The following is a 20,543-nucleotide window of genomic DNA, read 5'->3' as shown; positions in this document are numbered from 1 at the left end:
TCGTTAATGGTGACACCATGGCCAGCTGTCGCATTCACAGGGAAAGCGCCATTCCCTCCTGCGATTTGCATGGGCTCTACGTAAAAAAGAGCACCATGCAGGGATTACTTTAGAAACAAACCCATTTCGGGAAAATGTTTCTTAAAGTAACCCCATGCAGAAATTTTGCCGTATGGTGCTAGTTCTAACCAATTACTTCCTGGTGTCCTGATGCGGATGCTCTTAGGCATTATTTTTTTAAAATAATTATAAAATTAAAAATAATAAGTTAATAATTATTTATTAAAATTACATTGTTTCTTACAAAATATATTAAATATTTCGCATGTTATGCAGATATACAGTACTATATGCATATTTTATTTTATTTGAGTTTTGTGTACTAAACGTTGTCGTTAATCGTTAGCAAATCCAGAGAGTAAAAAGTTACTAGTTAAGTTCAGGAATTTTAGAAGTTCCAAGAAGATCTTGTTGGGACGTTTTCTAAGGTCAAAGTTCAGAATACATCCTCAGTGTCAGTGCAAGTGCATGAACGCTCACCTTTTAATACCTATTTGCAGTACTAAGCCAACCCTTTATAATTGGGGATTTGGGGTATACTTTTGCTTCAGTTGAAAGAACATTCTAAATTTCTAATCTTTTTTACCAATTTTTTTAATGATAAATATTAAATATTTTTATATATTGAACTATTAAATGTATTTTTTTTATTAAATATTATTTTTATAAAATATTAAAGTAGTTTATAAAAATATATTTATTACTTGAAATTCTTTATTTTTCTATTGTATGTCTTTTTTGCTGGACTGAGTCATATAGTTAATAGAATATTTATTCAGCTGCACAAAGGAAAACAGCGTGAAAGATATTAACAAAAAGAAAGATATAGGAAAGATAATAATGTCCAATAATATATAGTGGCAATTAAATTAGAATATAGTTGAATTGGAATTTTCCTAGACATGTGCTCTGCGTCTCATTTGAACAAAAGGACTTTCCCTTGTCAATATGTGTACCTACCCCACGGATTGAATAAGTTATTCTTAAAGAAAGAATTGAAGAAAAAAAAAGAAGCACTGTTAATTAACGAAATAAGATAAAATAGGGCGTTGTTAGAGAGAAGAATATATACAGGCAACAATAGGATAATGTAAAGTGGCATGAGAAACGGGGAATTCTTATTCTCTTGACATTAAGCCAAATAGATATAAAATAATGCATTGTGATTGTGAAATGCACAAAAAATAACATGTCCGATAAAATTCATACTTTCTCCCCACACCCACCTTTTAGATGAATTCAATCAATTGTATGCTTTTGGTAATCCTCGTCTCCATTGTGTCATAGCGCTAAGTTGTGCCCCAGTAGGTTGGTGCAGTCACTAGAGTCTAGAGATACACCGACAATTTTCTTCCATCTATAAGAAAAGGAAATTATATATATATATTATCATATACACTTATGTTTTTTTAATATGAATACATTAACAAGTTATATATCATTGTTATATTTTAAGATATTTTTTAATTATAATTTATTAACGCATTAAAAAAAATTTAAATCCCTAGTATTTGTTAATGTACATTAAAAAATAATTAATATAAACACCCTTATTTTTAATAGAAAAAATGTATTAAAACAACTTAAATCTTACATTAATCAAAGATAATATCAAAATAAAATAAATAAGTTGGGAGAAAAGGAAAGAATCCTTACCTTAGAATCAGAGTTTTTAGGATTATTCTAAGAATAAGTTCATATTAATTTGTCTTAACTGAAACGTGATATTAACTCATAACAAGTGTTGATCAAAATTAACATCAAATTTAAGATTTCTAAATACACTTGTAAACAATACATCATATTACAATAAATCATACTTTCAGCTTAGAATAAAGTTATATCCTTTTGTTACACTAAGACAAATTAAGAAATATTGTCTAAGAGAAACCTGAAATCTTGTGCCAAATAATTCATTCTACCTTATAATTCTATAAATACAACTAATATCAATGTAGAATATAAGTATTTAATACATAAGAGTATATATATATATATATATATATATATATATATATATATATATATATATATATATATATAGTTTTGAGCGTAAGAGTGTATCAGCTCATTTTTTTTTAACAGAGTCTTAGCCTTGCCAAAAGACCATATTGAATTTAGAAGATCTTGAACATCAATCTACTCATTTCAATCAACATCTATTAGAACTCAGTTCCAATCAATAGTCAATCCAAACACATAAGCACGGTCATCTCAAACAAATAATTTCTTAATATAATACACATAATGTATTAATTTATTATCTTAAATTTTAACTTTTCTTGCACCAAACCACTTCTTTCAAAGTTTTTTTTTAAAAAAAAACATCTTTCAAAAGTGGAACTGCTAACTACTATGTGAAACGGCACGGCAACAAGTACTATAAATGATAATCCGTTCATGAAATTGAAGAAAGTGATATGAAGTTGACTAACAGGTAAATATGTTATCTACTTTTGCTTTTAAACTTTGAATTTTCAACGAAGAAATTTAGGTCACATGTTGAAAAAGTTTATTTGAACTTATAAAAGGGAATCATGATTTTTTTTATGACCTTTTCAATTTATTTTAATAAATTTTATGAAAAAATATCAAAAAAAATTTATTTTATTTTATTTTAATAAACTTCATGATCCTACCTATGGATAATCCTTCATTTTATAATTATCGAATAACATTTAATTAAGTTGCTTTTCTTTCCTATAAAAAAAGTTACTTTTTTTGGATATTAATTAAGTTACTTTTGTAGTTGTGAAACCGGTGTTGCTTTCATTAACTGGTTATTTACATTTACTTTTATACTTTGAATATTCAACGAAGTGAGGAGTTGTTTCTTAATTATTTTAGTGCTAAAGATAGCGACCGAGTAAAGAAATACATTAATGGTGAGTTGTGAACTGGGGTTGCGCTTATTTATAGCCTGCAAATACATCAATTGGAGACAGAATACAAGTTGTTAGAGTGTCAACTAATGAAAGCGAAATGATTGATAAAGATGTGCGGTATAGTATGTAATATTGTACCCAAGCATTTCTACATTTTTTGGATCTTGTATAATCAAGATCCGTGTGGAATATATAGATTTGCGATAAATATGTTAGTAGCACCGATTATATTATACCTAAAAGCAAACAACAAAGATTTAGATAAGTATATTTTTTGAAAAATTATCTCCTTAAAATAATTGATTACACTTTGTCAATTTCAAATTTAGTTCAATTGATGAAATGCTACTTTTTTTTACTGGTTCAATGAACATTTGTTGTATTTTTTTCATGCGTATATGTTTTTTTTTTAACTTAGTCCATGCAAAAAGCACAAAAAAGAAAGCTACCACAATATATAATTTAACTAGTTAGTTTCATACTCGTGCGATGTATGGATGAGTTTCATAAGAAGATAAAAGATAATAAGTATTTTTAAGTACAATTATTCGTATATTGTAGTGAAAAAAGGATCTTAAAATTTTTATTAACAACATAATTTAAAAATAACGATACTTATCTTTAATTAATATCTTATTAAGGCAAATTCTAAAAAACTTCTCAAAATCGAACATTTGATCATGGGTCCAGAAACATCATGCAGTTTATTTGAGGTTTCTAATTTCTAAATTAATTCATATTTCCTTTAAAAGTGCTGGAATTCCATAGACATATTCTGAAGAAAAAAAAGTAAGTCAGCAAAATTTTGTCATGCTTTAATCAAAATCATAACCAATATTTTTAAACCTACTAATTGACTCCGAGTTACATGACAAATTAAACAGCCCTTTCAATATCAATTATGTACCTTATATTCTTTAATCAAATGTAATTAGAAACAAATATTAACTATAACAAATCAAAAAGATGTATATATCCAAGCTTTTTTTTTGTCAGCCAAAGAGAATAATTTTATTAATGGGGTACCAGAGGTACCAAAAATTCGTATATATTCAAGCCTTAATTCCATGCATAAGAGATATATGCCCAATAGGTCAAGGCAAACTCAAATTTCAATTTACCAATTATAAATCCAAGTCCTAATTCATTCCCAAGGTGATAACTAAATAAAAAAACATTAAAGATAGACCAACAGACCAACTCTAGTAATATAAAAGGAGAAGAAACTTTGAAAAATAATTTAATAAAAAAAGATTCAAAGTAAAATTCATTCTAACCTAGCTAACCCTAGGAAATTTAGAAACTCTAGAGAAGAAAAGAAAAACAAATTTATAAGGGATAGTTTGGATAGAAGCAGTGGCTGATTTATAGCCACGTGAGGGATTGCACTTGCATTTCCTCATTTTTTTAAAATTCATTAAATTTATAAATAAAATTTTATATTTTTATATTTTACTTATTTATATTTATATAATTAAATTTACTGATTTTATTTCTTATAATTTATAGATACTGATTTAGGGTCTTGATCCATCACCGGAGAGAAGTCATTGAATCTTCAAGAATTGTTTCAAAGAGCCTGTGTAGCTTCGGCTTCTTTAAAGAGTCTAAACCCCCCCTTGGAAATGACCCATGTGTTGCGAATGTAGAAAGTAGGCTTTGCGCGAGTGATTTATCGAAAATTACACTAGTGATACATGCTCGCCACCCAACTTGTTACACTAGGCATGTTTTTCATTTGTGGCTTGAATTAATTAACTTTACAATTTTCGTAAATAAAATTATATGAATAGTGATTATAACTGCTGACATGAATTTTTCTTACTTTTTAAATTTAAACACTGCCAAAGCCCCTTTTTGTAGAATTGGTTAGAAATAGATTATTTCTGTTCTTGATTTATTACGTGATACTTGATCTTGACATTTTATTGCAGTCATACACCCGATCTATACATTTTAGATAGTAAAACACACCGAAAGAGGGGGAGGAGGAGTTATATTTCAAGCGAAGAAACAAAAATAGTTTTGTAACCTCAACTGATTAAGGTCTCTTTATTACTGCGTTGGTTTGTTTCTTTCTTGATGAGTTACCCACAATTCATGAAACTGTAGGAATTCGTGTTTACCCCACAATACATAAAAGAGAGCTTTCTTAATGGAAAAGCAAATTGATTCCTTTTTCTCGCAGGATTAATTTTCATTGATTCACGTTTTGCCATAAATTAAAGGCTTTAGGCTTTTGCTCGAGTATATTCATTAAGAAAAACCAAGGGATGGTCGGTGGTGTGGCTTAGCTGGGAGCATTTCTGTCATGACAAGTGGGGCCTAAGATAACGTGTCGTTCTGACTTTCTTTAACTTCCCCAATCAAATATCCATATATAGGTTCTGAACGAGCTCAGACCAATGATCAAGTGTACGAAAAGGAAAAGGAAAAGGAAAAAGAAAGTAATATCCTGAAAAATAACCTTGTTTACTTCTACCTATTCTTTAGAGAATAATACTATTAATTATTCTTTTTGGCAATTCAAGTGTACGAAATGACAGACAATAATAATAGAATAATATAATAATTTTCAGTATAATAATAAAATTAAAGATGATAATTCAATCTGATATAATTATATCTTTTTGGTAATTAATTGATTTATTAAACTTTTCAATTCTTAGAATAAATATTTTAAACAATAATTAATTGAATTTCTCACATCTTTACCTTCTTTGTCTGTTTTTAACTTTGATTATTTTACAAAATGTTAAGCATCCTTTTGTTGACTTGGCAAGCATGCATAAACATAAATGAAATCAATGTCATCATAGAAATGGACGAGAACTATCTAACATTCCAACTCATCGTAGAATCTACATTTAAATTAATAGGACTTCACTTAATTATATATATTTGCTGGAATTAAAATTTTTTAGTAACTAGTAATAAATGTTGTGGTTAATAGACGGTCTTTTTGATGGGGAAATGTCCCCTCTCTTTTTTTTCCCTCATATTTTTGCCCGTTATTTTAGTGGCCGGGCTGTCCCAATATAGGTTCACATTTTCTTGTAATGGATTTTGGTCTAGTCCTTCCATGTATTTTGTTTGATCTTTTGAATTAATAAATTTAGGTTGGATTTTGCATATGATAGGTGGGAGGATGGATGCCAACATAGTTGGGATGTATCCTCCTTTTCCTTGATGCAGTTGCCAGCTTATTTAAATAAATAAATATGTTGAATTGAATGTTGTTGTGAGAAAGGAGATAGAATCATGCATCAAATTTATAAAACGAGGACAAGTACTAGATTTGTAATTACATTATCAAGCATTTAATTTCTGGGTTGTTCGTCACCTTTTCTTGGTTTACCGTTTACGTGAATAGAAAATTTTCATAAAAGGAGTAGATTCTTTTTTCTTCTGGAAACATAATAAAAATACACACAATCAAAGTAATTATTAAAATTTGTTTTGAATGAAATATTCTTAAACCTTTTGTTTTTTGGTTACAATATTCTTAATCCTTTATATATACTATGCAATGATATAGTTAAAATTTACTGATTGCGGCACTCACATAATTTTAGTAAATACGCTTATCCCGTGATACCCAGCACGCTACTCCGGAAATAAGAAATGTTACACTAACCAACCAAGGCACGAAGCAGAGGGAGCCACATGCATTTATTAAGGGGCAATTCTAAAACATGCAGCCCAAGAGACATTTGTATGCAAATAACTCTCGTTAACAAGTCAGCAATATTCTGATTCCTCTCTTGTAGGCCATGAATGATTATAATTTCCCAATTATTTTTGCATACCGTTTCTATGGACAGAACAATGTTATCGTAAGGGTGGCATAGATAAAGAACACCTGTTACGGGCTAACAGGACAAAGGAGCCGGAGGGTCACTTTCAATGCAAAGCTTCTTAGTTTTCCCTGCTTTTTAACACACTCAATTATCCTCTAAAATTGATTAAAAACTATAATATTATGTGTATATTTATTAGGAAAGTAATGTGCTAGTAACATTTCTTAACTATATCTATAACTCAGTCACAGTGCTTTAGGGGAAAATAACGGGTCGGATGACAGTAACATGATTTAAGTTTCAATTGAACCCGTATTAAAATGATGGGAACACATTAATTACTATTTCATCTGTCTTTAATGATAGGATATTTTTAACTAATTATTTTAAAAATAATTAATTTAGTTAATCATATTAAATTTATTAATTAATTATATTTTTATTTTTTATTTTTTTATCTCCTTAACTATTTTTCTTTCCATTTGAACGAAAAATAATTAAATAAAAATATATAAAAAAATCTTATAATTAAACAAAGAGAAATACATTACTAGTGAGGGAACTTTTGATCAAAAAATAAAAGATGCAACAAGAAGTGAAATAAATAATAAAAAAAAATTCAATTGCGCGCTGACTAAGTGTACGTACATGTCTAGGCAGCAAATTGATTAACCTCATCCAATAATGTAATGTAAACATGATCTTACCATATCATTTGAAAGGCAACAAGTATTTATTGATATAAAAAATGAAGACCTCAAAGTAACAAACTTGGAACCCCGGTCCCTTGTGATTTGCTCACAAAACCAGTGTCGGTCACACCATCTCTCCCTTTTCTCCACCTGCAACGATGTCGGTTAAGGAGTGCCACCACCACCACAAGGGAAAGAAGCACAAGCTCTGGAGACGCATCTTCTGGGGAATAGTGATCTTCGCCTTCATCGTGTTACTGACAGTTCTTATAATCTGGGCAATCCTAAAGCCTTCAAAACCAACCTTCATCCTCCAAGACGTCACCGTTTACGGCTTCAATGCCACCATCCCCAACTTCCTCACCTCAAGTTTTCAGGTCACGCTTTCCTCGCGCAACCCCAACGACAAAATCGGAATCTACTACGACCGTCTCAACACCTACGTAACTTACCGGAACCAGCAGGTCACGTACCGAACCTCAATCCCACCCTCGTACCAAGGTCACAAGGAAGAGGATGTGTGGTCCCCGTTTGTCTACGGCACTAATGTCCCCGTCGCACCCTACAACTTCGTTGGCCTCAGTCAAGACCAGACCAACGGCAACGTCCTCGTCCTCGTTAAGATTGACGGTAAGGTACGATGGAAAGTTGGTTCCTTCGTCTCTGCTCACTACAACCTCAATGTAAGGTGCCCTGCTTTCATAACCTTTGGCCCCCAAAGCAACGGGATTGCCCTTGGCAATAACGCCGTTAAGTATCAATTGGTTCAACGCTGCACCGTCGGGGTTTGATGTCAACGCCTTCCAAGATATATTGCTCTGCCTCTTGGTATATTTAGTGTCTATTTATATACGGTCTTTCTCATTTCTTTTTTTCATATACGTATTCTTCCTATCTTCCTCTACGTATTTCTTCTACGGATCACTTTGTTGTTAGACATACATATGTCTGTCTTCGTTACTGTATTTTGAATTTTACATTTTGCTATAGAATAAATTTGTATTTGGAGAAAATTCTCATGAGATGAAGCAAAATTACAATTTATAGCAAAGTCATTTTAGATAAATTAAAACGTTGTTTCAATTTGGATAAAGAATTCAGTGTCTCGTGAATCATCTAGACTCTAGTGTCATTTGCCTTCTTCTTTCAAGAATATTCATACATGATTCTCGTTTTATTTGGCATAAATTCTCTCAACTTATGGTTTTTGGTTTGTAAGTAGTTTCTCTCCTCTTGGATAAGCATGTGAATTTCATTATCTATATTATTTACCGCATATTCTGCATATTATTGGATCAATAATGAAGTATGATGTTAATTTCGATATTAAAGGTTTATATAGTTGGACCACTTTTCCTTTCTCATTTTTAATTTAGTGATTTATTTATTGAGGAAATACCTAAACCGTGATTCAACGTAAGATGCGTATTCTAATAGATAGCACCTCCCCCCTCTGCCATTATCTCTCTTAAAATAAAAGTGAAAGTGAACAAATTGAGGCTATGTTTGTATAATCGTTGCATTCCGTTGAAAGGAGAAATAACATTTTTTTACTGTAACGTGTGCTGTTTAAGAAAGTAAGAATTTGCTTTGAAAAACGTGTAATGAGGTTCTTAACGGATTCTTAAACATACATTAAACCAATTCACTTGAGCGTGTCATTGAATTGGATGGAGAAGAAATAGTATCAAAACATAAATTAAACCAACTATTTACTCAAGTGTGTCATTGAATTGTATGGAGAAGGGATAATATCGTGAATATTTCTCTAATGAGCCTATTTTTAGAGGTTAATTATGGTCAATGACTTTGGCCACGTCCTTCCACATGGCTTGGTGGTGGTTGTCCTTTTCAGCCCCCTTTACCTACCTTGCCTACTACTATTGACGATTATCAAATCAGCGATTTGGACAACTCAACAGAACACATGCATGCATAATTAGCAATTAGCATCAAATAGTGTTCCAACAGATTTGGTATTCAGCACCGTCAAGGTAGTGCAAATCAAACAAACCTTCTATGATTCGTCAACATTCAAAACCGGTCACCATGTGCATGTGATAGGATGCAAGTTTTTTTTTTTTTTTTTTCTGTGAGAAAAATTAATCTGATAGGATGCAACTTTGATAACGACTCACGACGCTCCATACAATATTCATCAAGCAATGTTAATTTAGCAACCCCATACATAGGAACGTTACACGTATATTATTGTATTTTGCTTGCTTCTAACTGGACACAATAATTAATCACACGGTCTCTCTGTCACCACTACCAAATTGACTACAATCTGAACTCTCAGCTGCTTCTTTATTTATCTTATGTTAATTAGTATACCACTATTTCCTACAAGAAGATATCTTTTTCCGCTTTTTTGGGCTAAAAACAAGTGAGAAATATCTTCGAAAATGACATAAAATTGGTATCACAAGGCAGGCGACCTTTGTAATGGTAAATTAAATTAGATGACGGTATTGTACTCATGCCAAATGATCGAGTCCAATTCTTTAACGAGTGAAAATTAGGTAATTTATTTTATTATCAAATTTCATAACTAATTTTTTTAATTGTTATTATGAAATAACCTAATTTATATAAATAATATGATATATGTGACTGTTTGAAAACAAGAGAACACTTCGTGCAGATAATTTTTTTTTTCTTTTGGAAAATATATAGCACCATAAATACCAAAAACGTAAAAACATTTTATAAATTTATTTGTTGGACTTCTTATAAACTAACCTTATGGTCAGAGATTATAGGGAAATTATCATTAGTGTAAGTAACACCTGGAAGTCAACTGAATTGAAAGAATAGCAGTCCACACTGGGCCTATTAATGGCCCAATTTATCAATAATAGGCTTCTGTCTTTTAGCCCAATCGCCTAACCCACAAGCAATCCAAAGTTATAGAATTAAAATTAAATTGGAATTTTGACAAATATTTTAATTTATTATTCTAGAGCCTTGGCTCAAAGGGAAGAGCTTAGTTTTTTTTTTCTTTATTTCTTTTAAAGTAATCTATTTAATTAGTAACAACTAGTTTTTTCAAATTTGACTCTTGGAAAAATAAATTTTGAAATAAAATACACTTTAGAGAATAAAATACATTTATATTATTAATTAAAAACTCAGTGGTTAAAGTTTGCGAGATATATATATATATATATATATATATATATATATATATATATATAATTAATTATAAACTCAACTATTGGTTTTCTGACTAATAACTATTATTGCATTTTATCTTTTAAAGTGCATTTCTCTTACAATTCCTAAAGATATACAGTCCAACAAATGCAATTAATAACATAATAAAAAAAAATAGAAAAAATGTACATTCAATCATTCTGCGAAAGTATATTAAGGGAGTCATAATTGTAAATATTTTGATATTTCTTTTTAATTCTTACGGATTAAAAAAAAAAAGTGAAACATAGTTGCTATATTACCACTGCCATAATTTTTTAATTTAGATCCAGCCTAAATGGTAATATAATGAGATGCGATAAGTTTAGAACTTAGAAGTTTGGTTCTCATGGGATGGGAAGAAAAACAAGCACAAAATCTTTTTAACAAACTTGTATTAAAAATGCATTCTGATTGCATCAACGGTTTTGAACGGTTCAAATTTGTATCAATGGCATATTGGCAACTAGCCATGTATGGCCACGTAATTGTAAAGTTCACGGCCACATATTGACAAGATCAAGTGTCGTCCTTTTTTATAAGCATCATCGTCACAACTCAAAACCATTAACTAAGAGGGAGGGGGCTACAAGTTCCGTACGAATGTTTCTTGGTGGTTGTTGCTGTGGTGTGGTCAATATACTTCAAACTTTGCACGCATTGGTACCCACAACGCTTTTCATTTCTATATCTAAGCATTAAGCAGTATCAGTTCCTTATCCATTCTCTCACACTCACAATTAATCACCAGCTTCTCTTCAACTCCTCGACGTCTTTCATTTCCCTTCATAAATTCTTGGTCCTGTCAGATTATAAGCAACAGCACGGAAGAAACTGCTGTTGCTGCCTCTTCGGAATCTTGTGGAAGATTCTGCTTACACTCATTGTCCTTCACTAAAAGTGACACATTTACCCTGTTTCAGACCACTAAATGTTCTGTCCATTTCTAGCACATTTGATTTCTTGGATTGAGATTGGAATTTTCTTTACCCTTTATTTTAATTTCACATAATCAAGGATGTAACTTTTGCAATTATTTTATTCATTCTTTGACTATATTCAGTAATAATGTTATTGCATATGTTCTCTTGCAATAAATTCTTTTTTGGTATCCTTCTATATGAAGTACTCTTGTTCTGTTGTTTCAAAACGCTTCCAGTATAGGATAATCAAACTGACGCATCTCTTGATCTTTTTCTTATATAAGTTTACTTTTAGTCTATGCTTTTTTATTATACATTTTTTGTTCTTCCATTTTCCTAAATCTGCATTTCGTTCTTTATTCGTGCGTTTGTCTTTCACTTAAGCCTGGGCCATATAAGGTCATTTTAGGAGTTAGCAAGGACGGATTGGAACGAGTTTATACATATCCCTATCCAACCCGAAAGTTTAATTGAGCCATTTATTTAAACTTAAACTCAACTTAACCAAGACTCAAAATAAAATGGGATGAAACTGGGTTAAGCCAACTTTTTAACACTATATACCAATCTTAACATTATATATAATTAAACGGTAGACCAAAAAAAATTAAACTCTACCAGAAAAAGGTAGAATAAAGAAATATAAACTTAAATTAAGGTGTATTTTAAAATAAATAATTTCATTATAAATATAATATCATATTATTTGAAATATTATCTGTTAAATAACAAAGTTTTTTATTAATATATATTTCTTAAAAAACTTATATTACCTTTAATCTTACATATAAGTAATAAATTGACTCTTTTTTTGTTGTAATTATAAAAAATAATGTTCAAACTTATCTAGGGTTAAATTTTTTTTATACTCTTAATTTATTGTTAACTTTATTTATCATGCATTCATTGGTACAATTATAAATATTAACATTAAATGAAAATCATCGGTTACAATATTTAAACTTAAAATACTTTTGCAATAAAATTTAAATTTATAATAATATTAAATGTGATTATTATTTTTTGTGTTGATGATTTATTTTATATTTTTTATATATTTGACCGCAGATAATATGAATACAGATAAAAAAAAAAAAAAAAGGGATTGAGATGACTCCAACCACAACCCAAAATCAATCTTAGACCTGATTGGGTTAGTGGGCTGGATTGGCATGCTCAATCCTAGGTTTTTATCTTTCTTTTTTGTTTTATCCCTTTTATAAGTTTTTCAAACCTGTACCTTAAACCTGAACTCTGATCGAAATGAATTATCATATGTGAGCTGGATTCGAACTTTAGGACCCTATGAAACTTAAGAGCTTGTTTTACCACGTGCTAAGCAAGCATAACCAGTTGAAATACTTTGACAAGTTTAATATATATCACACAAAACTATTTATATAATAAACTAATTATTACAAGTAATGATAAATATTATATTAATTTGTGAAGCTATAGTAATATTAATTTGTGATGTGATTTTTTTTTTGCATTTTTTAATATAGGGTATGAATTTTGTAATTATTTAATAAAGATTGGATATTGACTCCATAAGTGATTCATTGCTTTGACAATTGATCTAATATTTTGACCAAATTAATCACCTATTCAATTTTACTAAATAAAAAAAATTCTAGGACTTTTTTATTAAAGATAATTCTGGGACTTAAAAGAAAAATGTGATGAGGGAACTAATTAAGATTTTTTTTAAAAAAAAAATTAGATGTAGCTTATAGTTACAACGAGATGCAATTAATTTACAAGCCTAATCCTAATAAAAAGTTTATAAGTTTCCGTTCTCATGTAAACAAAAACACGCATAATCATTTGAACATAGTTTTATAAAAACACGCATTCGGATCTCTGATTTACTGCGACGATTTTGAAATGTTAAAATTTCATAACAATGGCATATGTCCATGTAAAGTTCTCTCACGCACACAAAATAAGAACAACCCACTAAGATTTCTTTTTATAGTATACTTGAAATGTGTTCACACATTAATTGCGTGCATTTCTTCTGCCCGAATGTTCCTTTCTGGTTCTTGCAGCGGTCAATACAATCCAACAGGATACGTATTCAGAACCGCGTTGCACCAATAGAATCTTCAATGCCTTTCCTTTCTATATATACGCACCACTCCCCTTCTCCCATATCTCTCTGCTCTCCATCAAGTCCCCCTTTTCAATTCACAACTAATAATTCTCTTCATTCATTCACTCATCTGCAAACATGGCCGATAAGCAACCCCACTTGAACGGTGCTTATTACGGTCCCGCCATTCCCCCGGCGGAGCAACCACGCTACCGCCCTCACCGCGGCAGAAGCTGCTGTTGCTGTCTCTTCGGAATCTTGTGGAAGATTCTGGTTGCACTTATTGTCCTCGTTGGCCTTGCAATCCTCATTTTCTGGTTGGTGGTTCAACCCCGCTACTTCAAGTTCCATGTCACGAAAGCCGACCTAACACAATTTGATTACTATAGCAACAACAACACCCTCCACTACAACATGGTCCTCAACTTCACTGCACGCAACCCCAACAAGAAGCTCAGCATATACTACGACAAGGTTGAGGCATTAGCATTCTACGAGGATGTCAGGTTCGCCAATTACGATGTGATCACTCACATGAACTCCTTCCGGCAGTACAAGAAGAGCAGCAGCCCCATGAGCGCTGTTTTCACGGGGCAGCAAGTGCTGATGCTCAACAATGAACAAGTCTCAGAGTTGAACCAAGACAAGAATGCTGGGGTTTATGACATCTATGTGAAGCTCTACTTCAGGATTAGGTTCAGGCTTGGGGACGTCATATCCAATGACTACAAGCCCAAGGTCAAATGTCACCTCAAGGTCCCTTTTAGTAAAAATGGCACCTTTACTCTGTTTCCGACCACCAAGTGTGATGTCGATTTCTAAGGACTACACATTTGATTAGATTGGTTTTAATTTGAAATTTTCTTTCTTTAATCCTTATTTTAAATTTTAATAATTCATTATGTAACTTTTGTGATTATTTCTTTCATTTTTTTGACTATATGTTGGTAATGTATTTGTTTTCTGGCAATAAATTTATTTTGGTACTCTTCTAGAGTTGTCTTTTGCTTTTATGTTTAGGTCTGATATGTTTTTCATTTAATAATTTTTGTAACATAGTTAGCTCCAGTTTTCTTAAACCTTAACGGAACTAGATCCTCTCTAACAGTTGGATGGTGCAACAAAGAGACAAAGATACTAGTCTAGATAGGAGAATACTTTAATCATTCATATCCAGAGAATATACCTTCACCAATATTCTTTCCAAGTTGTTCCGGTCCCTTCAAAACGATTTGGTTTAGAGAGTTTGTTAATATTTTTATAATTAAATATTAAAACAACTCTTAAAACAACGTCATTTGAAAGATACAGTATGTGGTCAGGATTACGGATACATTTAGTCTGTTTCAGACCACCAAATGTTCTGTCCATTTCTATGAACTACGGATACATTTGATTTCTATGATTGATTTTGAAACTTTCTTTCTTTACCCATTATTTGAAACTCTAATAATTATGGAACTTTGTTTCTGTAGTAAAAGTTAATTAATTTCTTACAATAAATTTATTCTGGCACTCCTCATGCAATAAATTTTTAGATCCTCTCCAATTTTTCGATGTTGTAACAATACTGGGTCTAGGTAGAAGAATATTTTTGTGTGTGAAAAATAAAAGAATATTAAAATATGGAACTTTGCGCGCACTACCCAAATCTTCTATTATTAGGCTTACTCTAGTGGCTTTGGGTAAGAGAATACATGAAACATTCTTAGAAACTACCTTTAAAATGCAGGGTCTAGGCAGGAGAGCTCATGTATATCTTAACTTAAATTTTGAAAAATAATATTTTATAAATAAATTAAGCTAAGTACACATATGTTTACGTAAGACATGCTTTCTTTTAAAAAATCTAATGATATTTAGATATGAGTCATTATATTTATTAAAAGAAGTAGTGACGCAATACATGTTTTAAATAAAAGTAAGTAAGAAATAAAAGAGATAAAATTAAAACACACACATTGACTCAATTAAACAATAAAAAGTATGTCACAAAATTACTTTTTCAATTTAGTTTAATATTTTTCTCTGTCAAATTATAAATAGCATTTCATCTATTGATGGCATTTTTAAATCGTACGTGAAAGATTTGTAAATTAAAATTTTCAATCCATTTTATTCATTATATATACAATAGTATACCTTAGATTTTAATATATAAGATATCCTATTAAATTAAGTAACATCCATAGTTTTAATTATTCATAGTAAACAAAAATTCACCTTGCCATATGTGCATAACATAAAAATAAAATAAGTAAAAAATGATTCGACTAATTAATGGATAACATATGATTTTTTTTAAATAATTTAAAATATATCAATATTCATTTTAATTTGGTTAATTTAAATTTTTTTAATGACAATAATAACTAAAAATATTTTTTAAATGTATATAAATTTAAAATAGTTAATGATAATTTATTTAAAATAATAATGATAATAATTATGAATAAAACTAAGTAATGAATTATTTTAAATTTATATTTATTCAATTAATTATATATACTATATTAATATACCCTTTTATTTTTTCTATTTGAAAAGGCCACAAAACTATAAATTCACTTAAATTGACAATGCTTTTGCATTAATGAAAAAGAAAAATAAGATTTTCTTAAAAAAGAAAAACTGATTGAAAATGCAGTGGAGTTTCAAGAGGAGCAAGGCCTCTTCTTCTCGGACTCGGAGACTTCAGCTCTCACTACAGAAAATGTGGAGAGTGCATTTCTCAAATTTCTAGAAGATATCGGCATGGTAGTATCTAAAACGGCATTGGAATGCGGTACTGGTTATGGGAAGGAGAATGGTGTGACATCTGACAACAATGCTACAACACTGAGTGAAATAATGGTAGACATAATCTCAGCTGGTCCTGAATTGGAAAATAGAGATGAAGAAATGGTCTTCGTGCGATATTGGTAAAATTGTTATTAAGCTCGCTATAAGTTAGTGCATGTATTTGATTTCAAGTTTGTATAAATTGGTTAGACCCAAATAGTCATAAGATCAAGCGTCGCAGGTTTGGATAAACCATTAACTAAACAGGCTAGAGGGCTAAAATTAAAAATCCGTTTCTTGAAATTTCTTCCGTATGAATGTTTCTTCATCAAACTGTTTGTAAATATTTATTTTATAATTTAAAATTTATAAAATCATATTACTTATATTAATTTTATTTTTATAAAATAAATATTTATTCTGTTTTGATGCGTAAGGTAACAATATTTTTTTTAAGTTTATTGATTAGTTTAACTATAATTAGTTTGTGCAGTAACACAAAAGCACCACCACCTGAAGCAAGGCCCGGAAGGAGGATCACCACTCCTTCTTACCTCAAGGATTTTGTTAACTGATTTTGCTGAGTTGGTGCATCCTATTGTCTGTCATTTTGCTTGTGCAAATCCAATTATGTTATGATAGGATAGTGTAAAATCACAAATTTTGTTATTCTAATTAACAAGTATAAATAGAGAAACAATGTAATAAGACAGCTATGAATGAGAAATATAGAAGTACTTCCTCTACTCTTCTTCTTTCTCATGGAGGTCCTAATCCTTGAAACCAGTTCTTAAATTGCAGACCCGTAACAGTTTGTTAAGATTTTTTTCTCTCCTGTGTTACACTTGCACATTGGGAGTATTTTTAATTGTTTTGATTTGATAGCATAAGGTGTTGTAGTTTTTTTTACCGTGTTGCAGGTAATAAGATTGTTCATAATTGGTATGTTAACATTTAAAAGTGACAGTTTTCTTTTAAGATACTACACTTTGGTTGTTTCTATATTTTAATTTTTTTTCTTAAAATTTATTTTGTTATATTACATTCTTAATATTTATGTTTTTCTCATTTATTTTTCTAACACAAACTACCAGTCAATACAATCCGATGTTGTTCGATTCCATTCCTTAAACGAAATTGAATGGCAAATACCCAACAAGGACACGTACTCACAAACGCGTTGTTCCTGTAGAATCTTCAGTGCCTTTCCTTTCTATATATACGCACCACTCCCTTCTCCTATATATATCTCACAATTCACCTACCAACTCCCCTATTACATATTTCCCGTTCATTCATTCACTCATCTGCAAGCATGGCCGATAAGCAACCCCACCTGAACGGTGCTTATTACGGTCCCGCCATTCCCCCGGCGGAGCAACCACGCTACCGCCCTCACCGCGAAAGAAGCTGCTGCTGCTGCCTCTTCGGAATCTTGTGGAAGATTCTGGTTGCACTCATTGTCCTCGTTGGCCTCGCAGTACTCATATTCTGGCTGGTGGTTCAACCCCGCTACTTCAAGTTCTACGTCACGGAAGCCGACCTAACACAATTTGATTACTATAGCAACAACAACACCCTCCACTACAACATGGTCCTCAACTTCACTGCACGCAACCCCAACAAGAAGCTCAGCATATACTACGACAAGGTTGAGGCATTAGCATTCTACGAGGATGTCAGGTTCGCCAATTACAGTGTGATAACGCCCATGAACTCCTTCCGGCAGTACAAGAAGAGCAGCAGCACCATGAGCGCTGTTTTATCGGGGCAGCAAGTGTTGCCGCTCGACAACGACCTAGTCTCAGAGTTGAACCAAGACAAGATTGGTGGGGTGTACGAGATCTATGTGAAGCTCTACTTCAGGATTAGGTTCAGGCTCGGGGATGTCAAAACCCGTCGCTTCAAGCCCAAGGTCAAATGTGATGCGAAGGTTCCCTTGAGGACCATGGGCAACGTAACTCTGTTTCAGACCACCAAGTGTGATGTCGATTACTAGGGACTACGTATTTGATTTTGGAATTTTCCTTCTTTACCCATTTTATGTGTGACCTTTGGCATTATTTTTTCCATTCTTTGACTATATATGCAGTAATCTGTACGTTTTCGTGAATTATTTATGTGCAGTATTATTTATTTAATTTGTTTGTTCCTCTAGAATTGATGTCTTTTGTTTCTATGTTTAGGCCCACGTGTAATAACTTCTTATAACATTCTAGAACGTAGCTGGCTTATGGGGAATTAATATCTTATAAATTCAGCACGCATAAAAAAAAATTTCAGTAAAGAGAGACCTAAAATGGTGAAGGTGTCCCTCTGTATTTAGGTCTGTTAGATAGCTAGGGTGAAAGGAAGATAAGAAAGAAAGAAGAGAGAATTTTGGAATTTAAATTAGCAAGAATATAAAGAAAATAACTTTTTTTCTTTTTTTTTTCTATCATACAAAGAAATATATATTATTATAAATATTTTTTCTTTATTTTCTTTCTTCTCACCTAACCATTATACTCTCATTTGAAATTTTCACTTGATACCAACGGCAGTTTGTTACTCGGTTTAGTTTGATTTTTTTTTAAAAAAATACCCTAGTTAAACTAAAAAAACGTATACAATGATTTGGTTTAATTTTAATTTAAAATAAAATCCTAACCATCCAAGCAATATCTTATCCTTTGATTTGGTTCGATTTTTACAGTTTTTACTAAAATATTTTTTTTTTCAAATTTATATACTTTTTTTCAACATTTTAACTAAATTTCATTTAAAAATTGTAAATAATAATTTACTAAACCTATTAATATGTTAAACATTCTACAATAAAAATCTATCAATTTTTCATCATTTCTAAGTCAACCATATCTTAAAAAAATAATCTGAATAAGAAATTAAAATAATATACATTATATAAATTCATATATATAACACTATAAGACTCAAGTGGTGTATATATATAAAACACATTACACTAAAATAATATAATTTTTTGTATAAGTGTTACCGTTTAGTTCGATTTTGAGAAAACAGCTATTCAAGCAAACCAACAAAAATTAGTTTGGTTTGATTTTTGATTTCTTTGAGCGGTTTTTTATTTTTATTTTGAATCAATTTGAATTTGAACACCCATGTTGTTGATACGGATGTTTTCATGAATTATCAAAATATTTATTGATCTAATTCTTCTAATTAAGATGAAAAGAAGAATTATAATTTTGATAAAATTCATGATACAGTTGCTAATTATAAATCATCCATATGACAATATAACTTATTAACAAATTATATTCAAATAGATACTTATTTAATTATGTATAAAAAAAATATACTTGTTTAATTATTTACTTAAAGATAACTTATCCACCTACTGTAAATTTGAAAAATGCCAATTGCGATGACTTTGGTTTAGAATTTAAATTTAATTATTAGAATTTTTTGTATTTAATTAAAAATAACTACTATACTGATGGAAAATTTAAAGCTTACATGCATGGAAAATTGGCGGTTTGATGAATCGATTGGTAGAAAAGGAGGAGGAGACTATTCCCTTTCAAGACAACACATATAAAATAATTACCACTGAAAACAGAGATTGATGCTATTGAAATTTAAATTTTTAGATGACGCGTTGGACAAAGACTGACATGATATATATATATATATATATATATATAAGATTTGTTGCTTTTATGTCATTAGGTTGAATTGGCTCCTTTTTTCTTACTTTAGTTATTTTAATTATACTTGTTTCATTAGTTTTAAATATATCTAATAATTTTGAAAATATATATGAAAATTTAAAGAACAATTATTTTGATACGAGAAAATAGTTAATTACTAAGATGTATATGATTGAAAAAAATAGGAGAAGATTAAAGGAAAGCATGCAAGAGTCAATGACTTCGGAAGTAGAACATGGAAGTTTCGACGAACCAGCACAGTGAACGCTCGCTCAATTGTCAATTTAGGACGCACACGCCAAAATCGCATAAATTCATGTATGCGAAACGCAACCGCGTTGAAACTAAACCAGAACTACCTAGTATTCTTCACTTCGCACCTCCTCCACGAGCATTTTTATAATAGAAATTATTTTCTTAAAACAAATTCAATTA

At 30.6% G+C, this 20,543-nt stretch overlaps 3 protein-coding genes across 3 annotated transcripts; all 3 read left to right on the top strand.

Annotated features, from left to right (window-relative positions):
- The first annotated feature begins 7,504 nt into the window (after positions 1-7,504).
- On the top strand, positions 7,505-8,526 carry LOC100500476 (NDR1/HIN1-like protein 1). The gene has a single exon (NM_001369207.1). The coding sequence runs from the start codon at positions 7,596-7,598 to the stop codon at positions 8,226-8,228; it is 633 nt and encodes a 210-aa protein (NP_001356136.1). The 5' UTR covers positions 7,505-7,595; the 3' UTR covers positions 8,229-8,526.
- Positions 8,527-13,707: 5,181 nt separating this feature from the next.
- LOC100807701 (NDR1/HIN1-like protein 10) lies at positions 13,708-14,631 on the top strand. The gene has a single exon (XM_003554413.5). The coding sequence runs from the start codon at positions 13,792-13,794 to the stop codon at positions 14,473-14,475; it is 684 nt and encodes a 227-aa protein (XP_003554461.1). The 5' UTR covers positions 13,708-13,791; the 3' UTR covers positions 14,476-14,631.
- Positions 14,632-17,704: 3,073 nt separating this feature from the next.
- LOC100807174 (LEA domain-containing protein) lies at positions 17,705-18,591 on the top strand. Its single transcript, NM_001252717.3, has one exon. It carries the CDS (start codon positions 17,750-17,752, stop codon positions 18,431-18,433), a length of 684 nt encoding a protein of 227 aa, NP_001239646.1. The 5' UTR covers positions 17,705-17,749; the 3' UTR covers positions 18,434-18,591.
- Positions 18,592-20,543: the final 1,952 nt, after the last annotated feature.

Source organism: Glycine max, chromosome 19, assembly GCF_000004515.6.
Source record: "Glycine max cultivar Williams 82 chromosome 19, Glycine_max_v4.0, whole genome shotgun sequence".
Taxonomy (NCBI): domain Eukaryota; kingdom Viridiplantae; phylum Streptophyta; class Magnoliopsida; order Fabales; family Fabaceae; genus Glycine; species Glycine max.
This window is presented reverse-complemented; position numbering and strand designations above follow the sequence as displayed.